Genomic DNA, 20,529 nt, shown 5'->3' with positions numbered 1-20,529 from the left:
ATATTACTCTCGGAGAAGACGGCTGCCAAAAGTCACGGTCTTGTTCGGATGGTCTCACTCTTCTCACGTTCATTTCTCGCGATGCCAATAGGAACCCTGCAGATGTAAGTTTGCTAAACTATGTTGTCTTGAAACTGTGCAATGATTTCAAAATCCAGTGGAATTATGAGAATTCCATATGCCGCCCACATAACCTCGCCCAATGGCAAATGATTCGGACAAGACCAGGAGTTCAACAGCGCGACGGAACCCCCTTCATGACGGCAAACACTCACTTGCTAGTAGATCATTTGCTATTTTCCCGTTTGCTATTGAGTCTCACTTGCTATAGAGGATCACTTGCTATATTTGACTCACTTGCTATGAAATTTCAAAATTGCAGGGTCTCATTTGCTATTAAAAGTCTCACTTGCTATTCGAAATCTCACTTGCTATTTTTTTGGCTCATTTGCTATTTACAGGGTGATTTTTCCAGTTTTTGCTTTTTGTCGGCGCTTGTTCCACACATGGAAGCTTGTTATTATTGTGACTTCTGCATGTTTCGAGCTCACATGGAATGTATTTTGACTGCCCCACCCCTAAAGTACCGATTTTTTTGCTTATTCGATGAGTTTTGCCAAGAAAAAATGAGTGACAATGGGTTTTTCTGTAACGTAACCTCGTTTTTGAAAAATTAATTTTTTTCGAAAAATTTTTTAAATTTAAATTGTTTGGTTATTTTCCCGGTTTGTTCAGAAAATGAGTTAGTAACATAACTGTAGCAGATTTTTTTGTAGTTTTTGACCAAAATATGAAACTTGTGAAAAAAAAATTTTTGGTCCTGAAAAAGGTGAAAATGTGATTTATCATAGAACTCGGTAATTTTGCTTATAAGCTCAATTAATTGAATTTCGGTTTCGATCTATGAAGTGAGAAACGACTATTTACCTGTACATTTTTGTTGATCGACAACTAGCCCTGAGCTCAAAAATGGACCGGTAAACATGAAATTTTGTGAGTAAAATGCTCAAACCTAGCATATCGCGTTCTTGGTTGATCAGTTTTTGTAGGACCCCTCCCTGGGTTACTGTAGCTCATAGAGACTCAGTCACGTTCAATATAGTACAACAGTCCAGGGAAGACCCGTATCAAAAGAAATCATAGATCGAAACCAAAATTCAATTAATTGAGCTTATAAGCAAAATTTCCGATTTCTATGATACATAAATCACATTTTCACCTTTTTCAGGACCAAAAATTTTTTTTCACAAGTTTCATATTTTGGTCAAAAACTACATGAAATCTGCTACAATTATGTTACTAATAACCAAAAAATTTAAGAACAAATTTTTTTCGAAAAAATTTAATTTTTCAAAAACGAGGTTTCGTCACAGTAAAACCCATTGTGACTCATTTTTTCTTGGCAAAACTCATCGAATAAGCAAAAAAAATCGGTACTTTAGGGGTGGGGCAGTCAAAATACATTCCATGTGAGCTCGAAACATGCAGAAGTCACAATAATAACAAGCTTCCATGTGTGGAACAAGCGCCGACAAAAAGCAAAAACTGGAAAAATCACCCTGTAAATAGCAAATGAGCCAAAAAAATAGCAAGTGAGATTTCGAATAGCAAGTGAGACTTTTAATAGCAAATGAGACCCTGCAATTTTGAAATTTCATAGCAAGTGAGTCAAATATAGCAAGTGATCCTCTATAGCAAGTGAGACTCAATAGCAAACGGGAAGATAGCAAATGATCTACTAGCAAGTGAGTGTTTGCCCTTCATGACTCCTGTTTGTGTTGATTTTTGTGAGTTTGAAAGTAAATAAGGATTATCAAATAATTATAATTTAAATTACCGCTCTCAATTCACTTTTTGTCAGTAATCGCGCTCGGTCGCTCATCGACCGAATCCCACTCTCCTCCGCATCAACACTATCTCGACGTCGGCGGCCGCGACGCGTGTCCGCGTAGCGGTCGACCGCGCATCTTTCTACTTTTCTCGTTCAACGAGTGAGGCTCGTACGTCTACCTTTTGTAGAATGCGTTAGAGTGAGTGATTTTCATGGCGAAATAGTTCCTTTTAATTTTCCAGGACTATTTCCAGCCATTTAAGCGCGTACTGACGCTATAAAACACCTAAAACTCCTCCTTTTTGGGCCCTTTAGGCCAATTCAAGCGATCCGCGGTTGTGACCGCTCATTTGTCTACTTTTCGACCCGCGGCACATCCAGCAGGACGCTTGCCTAAATATTAAATCATCTTTCTGTAAATTATCTAAATCTTTCGTAAAATAAATGGGTCTTTGTCTTAAAATTGTGTTCTGTTGTCGCATCGCTCATCCTCACACTTATAGCCGTTTATTCACACATTTTAACCAGTTAGGGAAGATTTTATTCGGAGCGGGTCTGTCTCCGACCGCATTTATGGCCCGCCTCCACAAACATAAGCTTTCATTTATTTTTATTTCAGCTCAAAGACTGGATTAAATTTGAAGTGGTGAAATGTGACGTTATCTAATAAAGAGTACATGTTTAATTTGTTATTTAACTTTCATTACGACTGAACAAAACATAACTGTTGAAGATAGTTTAAATTTGTTTCTATCAGATTGAAAAAATGGAAGATTCTAATTCTTGGCATTCCGATAATTCTCATTATCTACATCACTTCCTTGCCTCACAACATCAATCTTGAGAGCGTACTGTTTTCGTGGAGCTATCAGTTCACAAAAATACGTTTTCCGTATTGTACAAATTCAAATATCGCGAAACAGTGAGATTACGGTAAACACTGGTGTGATCAAAGTGGGAATTCCTTTTGGTTGAAACATGTTGTAGACCAGTCTTTCTATTTTTCATTGAACTGAATTTCAAACTATTTTTATAGAATATCAGAATTTCCCGAATTATTTCAATCGATAATACTTTACTTCACCCCACACACAAAACACTCCCCCATTGAATTTTGACATTTTGAAAATGTGGCTTCTTTCAATTTTCTGGGCTACGACCAGACTATAGACCTGATTTATGCTCTAAACAAATTCTTATTGTTCTCGAGTCTATAGACATACTTGGTTCTCTAAACGTCGAAAGTTTCAACGGTATCCTGGAAACCAAACTTATGCTAGCGATATGTGTTTTCTTTGTTCTTTTAAACCACAGAATCCTACGAAAATTTCTAAACCTCTAAGTCCTTCCTCGAAGCTGCTTCCAACAAAATGCTATATTGGGTGTACTTCAGTATTTTTTTATCTTATGTATTATCCGTCACTAACAATAAAACAATCGTACTGGTGTGGGGAGTTCTCGAGGAGCCATATTCTCCAAATGAGACTGTTAACGAATGGAACACCTGTGTTATACAGTGCTTGCAGGATGACAAATGTGTTGTAAGTATAGTTATTTTATAATTATGTTCTCCTTTCTATTTTTCAGGTTATTCATAAAGTTAGTGATAACAGCTGTCTGCTTTTTCATTTGGGAAATATAACTTTCGTACGAAAAGCAAATGGCTCATCCGGTCAGATTGTTGGTTTCAAAGTAATACAGTGCGCGTCATAAAGATAGCCCCCCCTCCGATTATGTTGGTTCTGGCTCAGCCGTAAGTTTTCATGAAAAATGGATAACGTCATTCGATTTCTCGTCCAAAATAACCCCTGGGCGCAAAGTTTCATGAACCTCCTCCAAAAACTACGGATAGACCATCGAAAATTCGAAAATTAAGCCGCGTCATAAAGATAGCCCCCCTTGAGAATTTTCAATTTATCGATAAATTTTCTCCGTTTTTTCACACTAAAACGTTTTCAAACAATAAAATTAGCGTTTTTACTGATGTTTTCTCATTTTTCTTCCTATTTTTCTATTAAAAATTCTACTTTGAAGAGCCAGTTTGGGCTAAAAAGTCGAAAAATAGGGATTTCTGAAGGAAACTATCGTAACCGGTCGGTCAAGTAGAGGGAGCAATATTTTTGTATAGTAATTTACTTTTCTCGGTACTAGTATGACTATTTGGTCGCACTTTTGACTGGAATAAAGGGGCTCTGAATGCTCAGAGGTTTTCCTAATATGAATGATATTCCCATCGGGAGACAGTTTTGAGCTTCTTCTTGATGAAAAATCTTGAAAATCAGTTTTCAGGGAAGAATATTTGAGGGAATTAGTAGAATCAACCATTTTGTTATTACCTTAAAATAACTGAATTACTTTGACCGATTAGTGATAAGTACTAGCCATTCGAATTATGAGAATGTGCCCTGAATTCCCTGTTCACTGGTATTACACCGGATTTTGTGAGTCTTAGCCTGAGAAAGCAACTGTGTAATAAGAAACAACAAATGTTCGTATTGTTTCAAGGTTTCACATCCATTTGGGATAATTCTAAAACTTTTGAATCTTCTGTTGATTCGAGAACACAATGTTCTAGGTGAAGATAACATGATTATGATTTCGACAGCTATTACTTATGTGTAATATGTCAAGATCTTTCGGAAATGTGTTGCTGGCCTTACAAAAGTCTATTAAAGTCATTCTCAAAAATACGATGCTTCAAAAACTGATTTTCAAGATTTTTCATCAAGAAGAAGCTCAAAACTGTCTCCCGATGGGAATATCATTCATATTAGGAAAACCTCTGAGCATTCAGAGCCCCTTTATTCCAGTCAAAAGTGCGACCAAACAGTCATACTAGTACCGAGGAAAGTAAATTACTATACAAAAATATTGCTCCCTCTACTTGACCGACCGGTTACGGTAGTTTCCTTCAGAAATCCCTATTTTTCGACTTTTTAGCCCAAACTGGCTCTTCAAAGTAGAATTTTTAATAGAAAAATAGGAAGAAAAATGAGAAAACATCAGTAAAAACGCTAATTTTATTGTTTGAAAACGTTTTAGTGTGAAAAAACGGAGAAAATTTATCGATAAATTGAAAATTCTCAAGGGGGGCTATCTTTATGACGCGGCTTAATTTTCGAATTTTCGATGGTCTATCCGTAGTTTTTGGAGGAGGTTCATGAAACTTTGCGCCCAGGGGTTATTTTGGACGAGAAATCGAATGACGTTATCCATTTTTCATGAAAACTTACGGCTGAGCCAGAACCAACATAATCGGAGGGGGGGCTATCTTTATGACGCGCACTGTATTCATCTCATTTTATTCAATTTCTACCTAAATTTCAGGAAAACTTTACTCAGAATGATTTAACCTATAATTATGAAATCAGTAGAATAGAGACAAATGGTATAGTCACCTGGAAGTTTGAGTTTAACAACAGTATTCAGTGTCAAGAAGATTCTTTTCCATTGATCAGAGGACAAAACCAAGTTTGCATTTCTGTAAGGTACTTCTCACGGCTTTGATCTCACATAGTAATTCAGGTCAGACTATTTGAAAGTCCAAATTTCTGCCAAAACCATAACTATGCCATGGAGTTATGTAAATCTGGCGGAGCTGCTGGCTTATCTGGATCATTCACCTTCGATGAAGGCAAAGAGATTGCAGGTGATTTCTTGAAACGTAGTATTGATATCGCTTACTTGCAACATACTATTTTCTAGCATTTGCGGCCAGTAAATCTAAAACGGAACCAGCTGGCTCATACTCTCAAATGAACTTCTGGATAGACGGTAATCGAACCGCATTGAATGAATTCTCACTAAACGACGACACCCTCAATGGCACCACAGGATACAAGTGGGCAGAGGCGCCAGGAGCCGTACCACTATCCAGTTCATGTGTTTTTCTGGGAACACAGCGCGAGTTTATTGGGTTAGTGTATATACATCAGTGAGTTCGATTACATTCTTTTTTTATGAGTACCGACTAATATTCAGATGCACCATCACCTCATCTCCTGGACTATTCTGTCAACGTGGGGCTATTTGTCGTACCGAACCTCTTTTATTTCATTGAATGAAAAAATGGTTTATCTTGATTTTCTATTTGCCTATGCCTCGACTTTAAATATGGGATTGTCAAAAAGCTCCTTTCAGAATGTAAAGAGAATGAAGAGTAAGAAGTGAGAACTAATGCAGTGTGGGGAAACTTCCTGATAATCATAAAACTGTTATTACTCAGGGATCTCCATATGCGGGATCAGCTGGTTAAAGCACCTCTATTTGATTAAAAACGGACGAAATTCTGAATCGGGATGAAATAGAGATACAGTCCAAGATCAACGTTATGGGTTAGCGCAAACGTAAGAAGAGAATGAAGAGGAAGAAGTTGAGAACTAATGCGGTGTGGGGAAACTTTCTGATAATCAGAAAACCGTTGTTATCGGCAATGTTCTTTGGCGGGTCCAGTGTACTCACAATGATTCAGACCTAGCTGAGTTTTGGAATGGAATGGTGAAAATACAGCAATGTGTGTAAAGAGAACATAGTATCAGCTACTTGATGGTGGGATCTACCTTATAGTGGAAGGAAACTAGAGCTCATTTAATATGCGCGACACGATCAAATTGAACTCAACTCTATGGCAATAAGTACAGTCCATGCTCGCTGCTCCATATCACTTTTCCCTGTGTCTGAAAAATGGTTTCATGTTCGTCTCTAAGAGATGAAAAATGCAACTTACACTTCAAAGCCTGATGTGGAAGAGGTGGAAGGAGAAGGGGAGGAAGAGGGTTGGAAGAGCGAGAACTGATCGGTACAAGTGTGGTCATCGACAGCAGAGTTGTCTGGAATCCGGATTCCGGAAAGTTTTTTTTTTGACATTCCGGTTCCGGTTCCGGATTCCGGAAAATGAAAACTTTCATTTCTGTTCCGGATTTCGGATTCCGGAAAATGAAAATTTTTATTCCGATTCCGGATTCCGGTTTTGATCCTCAAAAGTAGTTTAAAACTTTATATATCACACGGTCTCCTAGAACGATTTTAGGGGCAGATTACGTCATCAATCGTGGAATGTCACGAAAAATGAAACATTTCTGAAAATTTACACGTGAGGGAGTTTTTGAACGGGGAATGAAGTGATAATCCATTTTTTCGAGAACCAGGGCAAATCTCGAAAAACTGTCACACAGTTTTGTTCGAAACCGTGTTATGAACCCACTTATAATTTTTTGTGTTTTTCTGGTGGGTAACTTTTGAGTTATCCTTTGTTGAAAAATCAACTGAAAACACCCTACTTTTTCAATAACTTTGAAATATCTGACCTCATTTTGCATATATCAAAAATCCGCTCTCACAACTTTTTTCCTATGTTCATTGGCTACCATTTGCACTCTTTCATCACGTGTTTGCTTCTAAAACTGACCGAGTTATCACAGCAACTCCATTTCGGACAAGAAAATAGTGCCAAAGCAAAAAATGACATAAATCGGTCAGTTTAGAAGCAAACACGTGATGAAAGAGTGCAAATGGTAGCCAATGAACATAGGAAAAAAGTTGTGAGAGCGGATTTTTGATATATGCAAAATGAGGTCAGATATTTCAAAGTTATTGAAAAAGTAGGGTGTTTTCAGTTGATTTTTCAACAAAGGATAACTCAAAAGTTACCCACCAGAAAAACACAAAAAATTATAAGTGGGTTCATAACACGGTTTCGAACAGAACTGTGTGACAGTTTTTCGAGATTTGCCCTGGTTCTCGAAAAAATGGATTACCACTTCATTCCCCGTTCAAAAACTCCCTCACGTGTGAATTTTCAGAAATTTTTCATTTTTCGTGACATTCCACGATTGATGACGTAATCTGCCCCTAAAATCGTTCTAGGAGACCGTGTATCATCGAAAACACTCGAAAAAATGACTTGGCCTTGCAAATTTATCGAATCATTCCAAATTCCGGATTCCGAAATTCCGGAATTCCGGGTTTTTTTGTCATTCCGGTTCCGGATTCCGTATTCCGGATTACAAAAATTTGATTCCGGTTCCGGATTCCGTATTCCGGAAAATGTAAAATCTCATTCCGGTTCCGGATTCCGGATTCCGGAAATCGAAAAATGTCGTTCCGGTTCCGGATTCCGGATTCCGGAAGCTTAAAAATGGCATTCCGTACAACTCTAATCGACAGGTAGAGTTGAAATTGACCTCGGTTTACATTTATTGGGAGCATGTCACAGAGGTCGGTCACGTTGAAATGCCGTCGATTTAAGTGTTTTTAAAACTCCTTTAAAAAGGTTACTCTGATCAAGACGTGATTCACGGGGAAAATGTAATTAAAAATCAAAAACCACTATCCACAAATTATAAAAGTAGAAATTCATTATAGTGACCCGCTTTAGAAGAAAGTTTCGAAGCTAGAAAAAGGACAAGAAGATTAACAATCTCTGGAAATCGAATAATCAATTGGATTCTGTAATAAAAATACAAGCGAGATCTCGATGTCATTTGCAAAATGGCTGAGGTAGAAAACAAGCAGAAACAAAGGTTTGGAGAAGAAACAAAGTACTGGCACAGGTGAAGACGAGAGGTAAAAAAAACCAGATGAGGGGACCAGAAGAGTCAGAAACAATAGTTTACCGACTTTAGAAGAAGAAGAAAAATAAATGATTATAATTAACTATAAATTGAATAACACAAAGATTCGGAAGGTGACGGAAATTCTTTCGCTATTTTCTGCAGAGACACAAAATGTTCTATTGCTAGAAGCTCACCGGCAATGAATTCATATCGAACATAATTAACTAGGAACGAGGCAAGGATAATCGAACGTTCGTTTATTTTTTCAGACATAATGTACTTTCTGCAAATCATCCCCGTCATAACACGGTCGACGGTTACGAATATCCCACTGATATGCTCCGCCGATTTCGAATGATGGAAAATAATCGTTGTCTGAAATGTCTTGAACCGAACAATGCTTGCTCAATCATCATGTCCAAGAGAAAATATTTTTGTTCTGACTGTGCATCACGAAATTCTACTATCATCATTCAACACTTTGCGAACTGAAATACAAGAATCCAAAAGTAAGTGAAGAAGAGCTGCTGACTCTATGGTCCGCCTTGGTAAGATGGGAGCAATTGAAGCTTGAGACAACTACGAAGTATATTGTGGAACAAAATCAATGTATTCTTTCAAACTTTTTTGTATTACAAAAAAGAAGATAAATCACTGGTTAATCCCACGTCCAAAACTAACAACGTATTGTTCTGAATCCTTCTCCACACTTCAAAGTTTAAAGTCAAATGTGCCCTAATTTTTGCTGCACTTTTATACAATTTCTCACACCATTTTACTGTTTGAAATATTTATTTTTCATTTTTCAACTTGCATTTTATAAATATTTTACAAATAGAGGATTTTAAGAAAATACCAAATTAATCTTTTGATTAGCTCAAGCATCCCCAATCCGACTGATTGAATGCAATCTGTCAGTCACAGTTGTTCTCCGTTGAAATCTCTACATATTGAAATGGAAACCGAATCTTCAATCGAAAAGTAAAGTTTTTGACAAATTTTTTAGTGTAAATCAAACTGCAGTTCAAATTTTAAGAAGAAGGAAACACCTTTCATTAATCTTCGATGCCTTTTCAATATCATGTCATCTAACTTTGGGCACTTCCCCACAAAGATACCCTGACAAACGCATCTTTGGAATCGTTGAATTTCTCATTGTGCATCTGAATTTAAGAAAATATATGACTAAAAAATAGTAAGCCACTCACAAATTATCGTCAATTCCATAACTTTTATCACTGTTAATTTTGAATATGAGACAATCTCTTGCAGTACCATCAGGTTGATTGGAATTCCAGAGAAATCCGGTTGGTTCAGAAGATAATGTCGGATCTGAGAAAGTGAATGCCTGAAAAAGAAGAATCTGTTTTATTTTAGCTTTGACAAACTGAACTAACACTCAATCCAGAACATGAGGTGTTTCCAACGCATTCAGATTTCCGAATGCCATCAATCCATGCAGCGTTCTCAGCACTGGAGAAATCATATCCGTGATTTTTAGCCATTACTGAATTTTGAATTTTGAACTAAGATGTTTTCTTCTTCGCAGCAGACGATCTACTCACCTGTCACCGCTTGAAATTCTTCGGGCGTGTCAAGTCCACTCAGAACACCAGACCACTTTACAGAACAGTTATATGCAGCTTCTTCTTGAGTAGTTAGGGCGGCTCCAGTGTTGAACAACTAGAAAATATGATTTTAAAAAAAAGTAATTCATAAAGTAACCAACATAAAAACACCATGGTCCCTTTGGCCTGATAGACATTTTATAACCTGCAGATGCACACATAGTTACTCCAGTCGAATTGAAATTCCACATTAGGTTTTCTGGATCATATGTGATAGAATAACCATGATAGGATTGCCTTCGAAGAGTATCATTGTATCCAAGTACATAACCCTGAAACTCATTATTAAACATGTTTCACTTTTATGGAAATTCTTACTCCCCCAGATAATGTATCATTTGCCGGACATGTCGACGAATTATCTTTGTTCAATTTGAAAGCAACTTTTACTTCAGAACTGTATCGCCGTTTCACTGATTGAAGATCTCCGATTTTGAATAATTGACAAGTAGTGTCAGATCCATTGTTAAAAATGACCTAGAAGTACACACAAAAAAGTAACTGATAGCGTTTTTTCCTCCCTGACCATACACATTTCGTCATTTACACAGTAATCCAAACATCCATCCCAATCGAAAGTCAACGAACTATAACTACTGTAAGACACGGGGGAACCATTGGTCACTATTAATGTGCTACTATTAGTAATCTGAAATTATTCTTCTGAATGAAACAGATTACTGTAGCAACACTTACGCCAATCAAACATATGGAGAATACAATGAGGAAAGAGGTAATGAAAAAGAACATGACTATCCAAAATAAGAAGAAAAAATGGGAGAAAGAGAGTGAAGTGACAAATATTCTGTAGGCGCATTAATTCACTAACTATGGAAACGGAACGAAACGAATCGGGAAAGAAAAAAAAAGATTGTTTTGATGTTCTGAACTTTGTTTCTTTCCACCGAATATGCATACTAGAAACAACAGAAAATTGTGCATCATGAATCTTGGAACAATGATTCAAACCAACGAACAAAAGTATACATTTTGCAAATTCAGTCAATTATAAAACCGCGTTAAGAGTGAAAAACTATCATTCAAAAGTTACTGTTCACTACCAAGTTCTATCAGAATTCATTCACCATCCCTATGTTCAATTTGTAGAGTTTCAGATGATGTTTGTTCGAAAGATTGTTCCATTTTCTAATTTCCTGTACACCGTACTTCGTACTAATATTTTACTGTTTTGTTGGGATGCTCATCAGCTGATATATCTTCCATTTGTTACGGGAAACTTCGTCTAGACAATACATTGGTACAGGAAATTAGATGTCTATACGATAGTCTGTTTCAAGATTTCAGAGAAAATCGTCAGGTGTCTCGTATTTTTCTAGAAAAAACCATCAAACATGGTCACATTTAAAAGGCGCTTCGTGTATCAGAACTATAAATTTCCAGAAGGTTATGTACTCAGAAAAATTATATTCACTTTTCACCGTAGAAATCTCTGCCAGGCATGCTAAGAAATAATGATTTTTCTGAAACATGTTTCTATACAATCACATATCTTTTTACTTACAAGATACTTTTCAGTTGTTTTCTTTTTCTTTTTTTCTTTTTACTGGAGAAATGTATCTTTTTTTCAATTCGACTCCAAAGTTTCTTTCGCTTCACAGAATTCGTGTTTTTTTTTCTCGATGTGGAGGAAAATAAAATTTATTTCCATCATGTTTTTGTTCAATTTAGAACCAACCTTGTTATTTTTTCAAATTTCTATGCTATTTTTCAAATTGTGGTTCGCAAAGATCAATTTGATCCTTTTAGTATCTTCTATTATTTATAGGATCATGCAAATTTTTGTTACGCTAAATCTTCAATGGTTGAAACAGAAAACCAGGAAGATATTCTGTCGTCAAAAGATTTTTGGATTAGCAGATAATAATGGAAATATACGTAATAGACATGAGTAAAACAGATTCTGGATTTAGGGAGATTAGGTATAAAAGATTATAGTAGTCAAAATGTCACTAACATATTCGTGGATTTCCTGCATTTCGGAATTTTCGGAACATTTTTGCAGGAATTGACAATATTTGGGTCTAAATTTTGCAAAAACCACAATTTTTGGATCTCGTTCAGTATGATCTTCCCAACTGACGCGTTTACTGTCATTGGTTGTTTTGTTTCCTCCCAGATTTTCCCGTGATTCGACCACTGAATCAGATTTATGCTCAGGACAAGATTAATCTAGAAAACGAGATTACGCAGACAGATAACGTTTTCAAAAATTTCAGTAATCTCATTCATTCAATTGAAATATGAAGTTTTGCACGTTTGAAATGCTCGATTCCACAATGAATAAGTTATTTTCTCTGAAATTCTGAAATGAGTATCTAACAAATTGAAAAGCTTCGCCTCTAAAAATTTTCATCTTCTTCTTCTTTTTTTTAAATATTTTTCAGACAATTTCCATTTTTTTCCTCCTTTTCAACCTCCTCATATCCTTCAATTAATACTGCTCTTTAATCCTCTATTTCATAAAAATTACATATTTTCATCCTTTTTCAAATTTTTGTTTTGACCGTAAAAACAATTGGTCAGCAGAGTACTCACGAGGTTTAAACCTATTCAGGAAGAAAATGGGCGGGGCTTCAGGACTATAAGGGGCGGAGTCTAAATGATCAGTCGTGTTAATCTGATATTTATGAGTTCAACTTTACTTCTCAAAACGGAGATTTCATGTGTTTTCTAGATTTCGAATATTGATTTAAAAAATTTGTTCAGCAATGTAGAATACTGAGTTTATATGAATTTAGCCCAGATCTAAAGAAGAAAATTCAGAATCACTAATTTCTTAATTAAAAAATTTGAAGTTGCCTGTCTCCGATATTTAAACTTTTTATGTAAATTCTCTCAAGTGAATTTTGAAAGTCTCAAATGTTCAGTTTTCATTTTGTGAAAAGCAATCAACTAGAGAAAAAGTTGACATTTCCGGGTTTGTTGCAATTTCACCTGCACAATAAACGTTTCAAAATTTCAATTATTTTCCAGTCTGTTCCACTTAACAAACAATTTTCGGTTGTATTCTCATAGATCGGCTCAAATTGAGATTTTGAATTAAGATTCTCTAGATTGCAAGCTTCGTTAGCGAGTTTCTCAGCACTGTTCTGCTGCCTGAAGTTCAGATAGGATTGTCATCTTCCAGTACGAATATCTAAGTTCAATACTACCAGCTGCTCAATTTTCCAGACAGGTTCTCCAACTTTTCGCGTTTTCTGATCCTTCAAATATAATCTCGATTGAAATTTCAGCTCGATGTTTTTGAAAATCCCTCTTTACACCCGACTGAATAACCAAATCGACACTTTTTGTACTTGCAAACTCTCTCAAAAACAGAATCACCTTTCTTTTTGTGCAAAAAGAAGTGTCAACTGACGTAAAAACAATGATGTGTCAGTGGACATTTATATTATGAAAAGGTGGTATTAGTTATAGAAAATATTAGAATATCTATTTATTTTCGGTCATTTATTTTTCCGCAGAAACCGAAATGGAAGCAAATAGTGATCTAAGAGTTAGAAGAATAGCACTCGAAATCATCTTTCCAGATTCAAGATCTTGTCGTCTGATGTTCTTTTTTCTTTAAAATCGTTCTCTGCTTCAGTTTTTTGACAATTCGTTTGCTACATGAAGAAATAGGTGATTCGTAATATTGATTTTGAGCATAACAGTTTTTTTTGAAAACTGATAGATAACTATAGACTATCAAAACCTGCACCTCGAAATAGAAATCTCATTGTTTCTCTTTTCGATCATAAGCATACAGATCCGCACATCCCGGTATCAAAGTATTAACTCTCCTATCACTTTTCTCCTCCTCTGGCTCAAAAATCAAGTTTTCATTCAGATGATATAGACATGAATAGAACAAAAAGCGTCTTCTTAGTCTGCACTCTGATCTGTATATCGGTTACATTAATAACAAATAGATCGGTTTTAGATGCCTTCATCTGAAATAATGCTGGGTACTGAAAGTGGGCGGAGCCTTGAGTGTGTGGGAGTTAATCCCTGTTTTCACAAATGTTATAAATATAAGTTCGGTTCTTTTTACCTAAACTTTCACCAAGCACTTCTTGTTTCTTGACTCCGATTTCAGTTGCATAGATCTGAACAGTCTTCAGGTCAAAACTATCCGTTGACATTTAGGTGAAGTTCAAATGCGTTTTGTCCCTCCCCCCTTGACTAGAACCCTTTCGGATCTCTAGTCTGAACTTCCTCCTCTAAAATCAGAAGTACACAAAAAATAGACTTCTAATAACAATATTGCGACACTCTGCATCACTACATAGTCTCGTTTCCCACAGAGCTTAGCAGACATTCATCGTCTATCCTTCTAAAAATGCGCGTCCCGTGATTGTTGAGCTCAATTTTCGGGTTCTAGGATCCAGAGTTCATATCTTAAAATTTAGTGGTGGGAGTTCTCTGAAGCTCTTTTTTAAACAATATGAAAGATAGAGTGACGGTAAGTAATATCGTAGGCCAAATCTAAAAGTGATTAAATATTTTTTTATCCTTCAATTCTTTTTCTGTCGCACTTAATTCGTTTCATATTATCTTATCTTTTGAGTACACTTCGTAACCAAAGAAGTGCGCTCTCGATTTCAAATTTGCATTTCTCGCAGCAGAAGGAATGAGTACTCTATTATTACTGGTTTCGGAAAATCAGTAAAATAAATTATAGATGTCTCAATGCAGCCAACGCTTTGATATTCTGCTGGTCTTTTAAATGTTTTCGAAATTCGAAAGTCTGGGAGAATTCAGAAAATTTACAAGGAAAGGTTCGAGTGATCACAAATCTCATTTAGTTCAACCTCCACACATTTTGGTGTGGATATCTTAGGATGACTCCACCCACAAGGAACTGAGAAGTCCAAGTCATTTCTTTTATTAGTCTTGACCTGGTGTCGAAGAAGTCCACAAGAACGTAAGTCGCTCTCAATCGAAAACCAAATCATTTCTCTAAAATAATTTTCCTAAAATGTTGTTTTTAAAAGTTTCCGCTTCTTGATTTTCTTACTTTCATATCTCGTATACATATCTTATGTGATCAGACAAAGATCTCACAAAAAAGAAATGACTCAAGATTTTGTACTCATCTTGTGACTCAAATATGTCATTTTGTTTGCAAAAAGCACGAAAAGTCAAGAGACAAGAAGTACATTTCTCGATTTTTTTCAGAAACAAGTAGTTTGGTGAACTGTTCAGTGATGAGTTGATGTTGAGGACGTCCCGTAACGTAGAGGGCTAGAATTATTTTACCTAGAAAATCCAAACAGCATTTTATCAAAACCGTTGAGTATCAAGCTCTAGTCAAATACCGCTGTCGATGAGGACCTCTTATAAAAAATTACCGCACAATGTTATTTTCTATCTTCAACAACTGTTTCAAACTATTCTCGTCAATCACCTTTGTGGTCAAGAAGTTACATCGTCGGATCCATTCTCTGTGCATTCAAGTGAACTGGTCAGTCAAAAAATCAGAAGAAATTCTAAGTAAACAAGTCAACAATCTCAGAAACCAGATCATCAGCGTTTCTATCTTTTATTCAGTTCACGGTCAATGCACCATGTTTCAGCTCTTCACCAAAACAAAAAGACAGATAATTTTTTTCTGAAAGAGACTAGACATTTCTGAATCATCTATTAGTTTTTCTCCTTTTCATTTACATCATCAGTACTCGAATGTCTGTTCAAAAATGCACGCATATATTATCTTTTTTCATTTTTAATTTTTATTTTTTTTTGCCAAAGAATATTCGCAGCGAACTTTCATTTCGGTTTATTCCATCAACTTTTAAATTTTGGTTTGCACCGTTTTGGGGTTCGAAATTTTGATGAATTATTCGAGCTTTGTGAAATTCTGAAAGTGTGACCATCACCTTCCATTTTCAGGACACCAGACAAACCCAATTACCCATTCCATCTTTCGAACCGAGCCGTTTTTGATGTTTTCCTTTTCCCCTCAAATTCAAGAATAGGTAATCAGATGTTTTAATAAAATATTGGCTCAAAGTCCTCATTTCTGATTTTTCGTTGAATTTACTTTGTCAAAAGAATAAACTAAATGAGGGAATGTAGGCGTAGGAACGGAATGAAATGAGGAGAGAAAAACATCCTCTTGGTTTTCTAAAGGCTACATATCATTATTTGAGTGGAGTATTCTTTGGTCTGTTGATTTCTATCTTGTTCAGTTGTTTCTATTAGCAGGAATGACGCAGGACCAGACGAAGTTATTCTTCCATGTCCTGATGTATGTCCCTTCAATACCTAGCGATATCCGTAAAAACCCGGTGCTGGGTTGCTGAGAATACTCCAAGAAGTTCGAATAATCTGCTGATGAATCGGTACTTATGAGATAAAGGTATTGAACTTTCCATTTTCAGTTTTATTTCTTGCGATTAGTTTACAAATAATTTCCCTAATAGAGAGTTTGTTTCACTATTAGTCACTAATGTCAAATAACTGTTGTCCTCGCTTTCTTAACAATTTCAGATCATTTCCTTCACAAAACCGAGGTTATCTTAGAAATTCAAACATCATTCTGACATATTTCATCCATGAATACACCTCCGAAAAGCTCATACATCTTAAATAAAACTAATAATTAGAAATGATTGGAAAAGTACTAAAAACAAAACTTTCTGCCAATTATTCCAAATTCGAAAACAATTTGAAGAGCACACGTTTAGGAAACTTTTCAGGTGTGCGAGTGTCAATATTCGCATCATAAACTGAAAACACTATAGTGTTCTGCAAAGGGGTTCTGCATGCATTTCTTTAGAACCGAATAGTAATTTGAATACTCGAAAACCTAGTCCAAAGTCCACCGAAGTGTCATTTATTGAAATCCAAAATGTCAATATATCAAATAAATTCTTGGCAGACCAGTCCTTCTTCTATCTACTCCAGCTGCACAAATACAAATAAATTTCGAACTTACTCCCGAAAAAAGTTGAGAAACAAAACAGGGGCAAGGTCTTTGAGGTCTTATTTTAATCCTTTTTCTTCTCCTTAAGTTTTCGAAAAATCCTAGTAATTACCCGCCTACAACCTTCTGCATTTCATGCATTGCATGCATTTCAGAAAAACTTAAAAAAATAAGAATTTTCTCTTCTGAAAACCAACCGGAAACTGTTCGTGTTTTTGTTCGATGTGTCGTTTTGACGTCTCAAATGAGGGAGCCCATTCTAGTCTATTGTGATCTTGAGTTATTTCTTAATTATAAAAACAATTGAAGCAACGTTTAATTTTTTTTGCCAATATTATCCAATGCCATTTGACGTACTAAATTTTCTTCCAATTCAGTCCAATTGATCGTTTGGAACTACCCTATTTTCCTCCTCAAAATCTGAAAATGACGTGTTTTACTTTTCTGAGCTCTGGTCCACTTGAAAACACTTGAAAACTTCCGAGAATGGAGAAAAATCTCATTTTTAGATATTTTAAGAGTTGCAATATTGTCTTCAATGATTCGTTGGAACCACATTTATTGGTTTTGCAGAATTTTTAAATGTAGGATAGGTAGATACAGTTCCTTGAGTTCTTTTCGAGAGAGTATGCTTCACTTTTCGAATTTTTTACTTCAATTGACATCAATTGTACTGGCAGTTAATAAATGGAATATTTCACTTTTCGAGTGAAATGTTCTCATAGTTTTTTGCATTGTTCCCATCACTTATCTTCATCAACTTTCCAACATTTCCGCTCTTCAAAATGACGTTTTTCGGAGGTTCTTTGTTCGTTTCAAGTTCATTCATTCCCATTCTCTTTGCTTCTAATTCCTTCCAAATTTTCCATATTCTAAATTAATTTGTCTCCACTCAAAACGTCTTCAAATCCATCGTCTGAATATCAACTAAGTGTCATTTCTTTTCTCGTGGTACCTTTCTTTTTTCATTTTTCTTTTTTTCCAGAAATAACAAGGGAATTGAAGAGATGTTGATGATGAGCAATAAGAAATGGAGCATCAGTAGTCGAATTGACGATTCTTCTTCCTCTTCGACGTCTTCTTTTTCTTCTTCAACTCAAGCGACTCCACACGAATTCTTCTCGAGAATGCCAGCGTCTATTCGAGAGGTTTGTTTCATTTCTTGCAGATTTTAAAACCAAGTTTTGAATCAGAAATCCATTCAAGATTCCTGCTGAAATAATAAAAACTGAAAGCAGAGCCACCGTCACTTCCTGTTTTTTTATTTTCTTCTTCCTATTTTCTTTTCACGACTCCCCTACTATAATTTCATGAACCCTATTTATTTTTTAACTTGGGAATTAAAACATACTGTAAATACCGTCTAGACAAGTATATGTACATGTTTATATTTCAGCCTCGTACCGAAAGTAGTAAACAATTTGTATTTTAGTTTGAGTTTTTCTTAATATCTGATAGAATTCTGCTAGAAAATAATCAATTGAAAAATCAGAAGCACTTCGAATTCTCCCATTATAAATAATTTTATCTGGGAAACTTCTTTAATTGAATAATCTGAAACTCTGAAGAGACCAACGCCGATTTGTTTTTGAATCCAAATGTCAGAGAGTTCGGTACCAAAATAACAAATCTCTAATTTTCCTTCTTCATTTTCTTTTTTTAGAAATCCCGAACAAAACTCACATTTTCCGGGATCCTTGACTCAATGTGGGCGGTTCTTGTGTTCCCCCTGTTTTATCTGTTACTCCAAATTCGAAAATTAAAATAAAATTGAAATTTTTATAGAGGTAGGATGGATCCTTTTCGAGAAAAATTAGGCACAAATTTTGGGGTAAACAGAAAATAACATGTGGTACGGGAGGAATTTATTTTAGGTTTTTCTGGTTTTTGAGCATTTCAATTTTGAATTTAAATTCTTGCAAATTTTAAATATTCGAAGAATTTCGGCACAACAGACTTTGCTCGGTTTGTGGGCTATCATGGGAGCAAAAACACCCTAGTAGTTCCAAGTTACAGAATATTTAGACTTGTGTTCATTGTGCTCTGATCTGTCCTCTTTCTCTTCCCTAATAATGGAAATTCTTGAAATTTGAATTCGTTCACACTTCCCTAGCAGTTTTACGGCTTCATTATTTAAAGGTTTCTCATATTTTGATAGAATTCTCATTTTCATTTTCGCTTCAACTTCCCAGTTCCCTCATCTTTTAGATTTCTTTATTTCAAAGTCCCATTCGGAAATTGTATTCAATTTCCAGTGTCCTTCGTGCGGAAAGAAGTAAAAATTTTATCAGAAATGCGCTTGTTGAAACTTGAAAATTAATTATACGGCTTCGTGATCAGCTCCACTAAAGTTTCGAAAACATTGCCAAAAGGACAAAAATGACGTTGTTCTGTTGAGCTCGACCAGATCTGTCAGAAACACTTTGCATTCTTCGAAATTCAAAATTAGTTCTTAAAATTTCAAAAAATCATTGCAAGTCGTAAACAGTTCGAAGAGTGCGCAGAGCTTAGATTCTCTAGTTCACCGATTTTCAGTTCATTCATTTATCGTATCCCAAGTATAATATATTTCCCATCTCTGACTCACAGCCTCACTAAATTTTCTGAAAATGTCATTTTTTTGTTTTTAAAGCGACCCAAAGAATTCAGGAGACTCCCGAAAAAAACAAACAGAAAAGCATAGAAAGAAAAAGAAACAGGAAGAATATCTCCATCACTATTTGGTCATTTGAAAAGAAAACATTCATCTCTATTATTTTTTGGAACCATACTTCGTTCTTTCTTCCCCTTATTTCAGCTGCCAATAGTAATGACGATTTTCAAAGGTTTTGTTATATTCTTGTTGTTGATTTTGGCAGTAAACCGGGTATATTTTTGTTTTTCAGAAAAGGTTTATTCGGATTGAAGAAGAAATTTATACTTTTTGAGCTTTAGCAGTGTTGAAAATGTTTTTTTGTCAAAGAAGTCTATAAACGGTTGCAAGGCCTTTGAACATCCAAATCCGTTCTAGACATCTGATCATCTCAAAATAGGCCGTCAAATCATACAAGTACATAGACACCGCACACAAACTACAACTATCTCGCCCTCTTCATTTAATGACGATAATCAAAATGAGCCACGTCATCCATTCTGCTTGAACTACCCCTCCTTCTCCTCCTTTTTTCAGTCTAAAATCTAATCCGTTTAGTCATTTTTCTTTTCATCCATTGTCTGTTAAATGATCATCTTCCATAAGTTAGTATCCAAAGGATCATAAGCTTTTCTGCTAACAATTGTAAGAGGTAAAGCATTAGCATTCTTGACTTTTAATCGACTGGAAGCTTTCCAACTTTCCAATCGAGAGGAAACTACATCTAGAAAAAAAGTGTTTTTTTCTAATTCTTGACTTTCCTCCATATTTCTTTTTCTGAACACTCCTGAATAATTCTTTTAGTTTTGAGAATTCTCTGAGATCAAGAGAAAATGAGGAAGTTGGAAAACTGAAAGAAAATAACATCTCGCATTCCTTTTCTAAATCGAGCACTTGGACCTTCTGGCTATAAGTCGTGAGTTGTCACATTTTGTATTGTCACATTTTTCCGG

At 35.6% G+C, this 20,529-nt stretch overlaps 2 protein-coding genes across 2 annotated transcripts; one reads left to right on the top strand and one right to left on the bottom strand.

Moving 5' to 3' along the window:
• Window positions 1-5,404: 5,404 nt before the first annotated feature.
• GCK72_001566 (uncharacterized protein) lies at window positions 5,405-5,891 on the top strand (the record flags this gene model as incomplete). Its single annotated transcript, XM_053723030.1, has 3 exons — window positions 5,405-5,480; window positions 5,537-5,765; window positions 5,813-5,891. The coding sequence occupies 3 exons, from the start codon at window positions 5,405-5,407 to the stop codon at window positions 5,889-5,891; spliced, it is 384 nt and encodes a 127-aa protein (XP_053591675.1).
• Window positions 5,892-9,469: 3,578 nt separating this feature from the next.
• On the bottom strand, window positions 9,470-10,763 carry GCK72_001565 (uncharacterized protein; the record flags this gene model as incomplete). The annotated part of the gene is made up of 8 exons (XM_003115055.2): window positions 9,470-9,548; window positions 9,594-9,733; window positions 9,783-9,892; window positions 9,951-10,068; window positions 10,115-10,285; window positions 10,332-10,490; window positions 10,540-10,662; window positions 10,710-10,763. 8 exons carry the CDS (start codon window positions 10,761-10,763, stop codon window positions 9,470-9,472), a joined length of 954 nt encoding a protein of 317 aa, XP_003115103.2.
• Between the last annotated feature and the right edge of the window lie 9,766 nt (window positions 10,764-20,529).

This window comes from Caenorhabditis remanei, chromosome I (assembly GCF_010183535.1).
Source record: "Caenorhabditis remanei strain PX506 chromosome I, whole genome shotgun sequence".
NCBI classification, from domain to species: Eukaryota; Metazoa; Nematoda; class Chromadorea; order Rhabditida; family Rhabditidae; genus Caenorhabditis; species Caenorhabditis remanei.
This window is presented reverse-complemented; position numbering and strand designations above follow the sequence as displayed.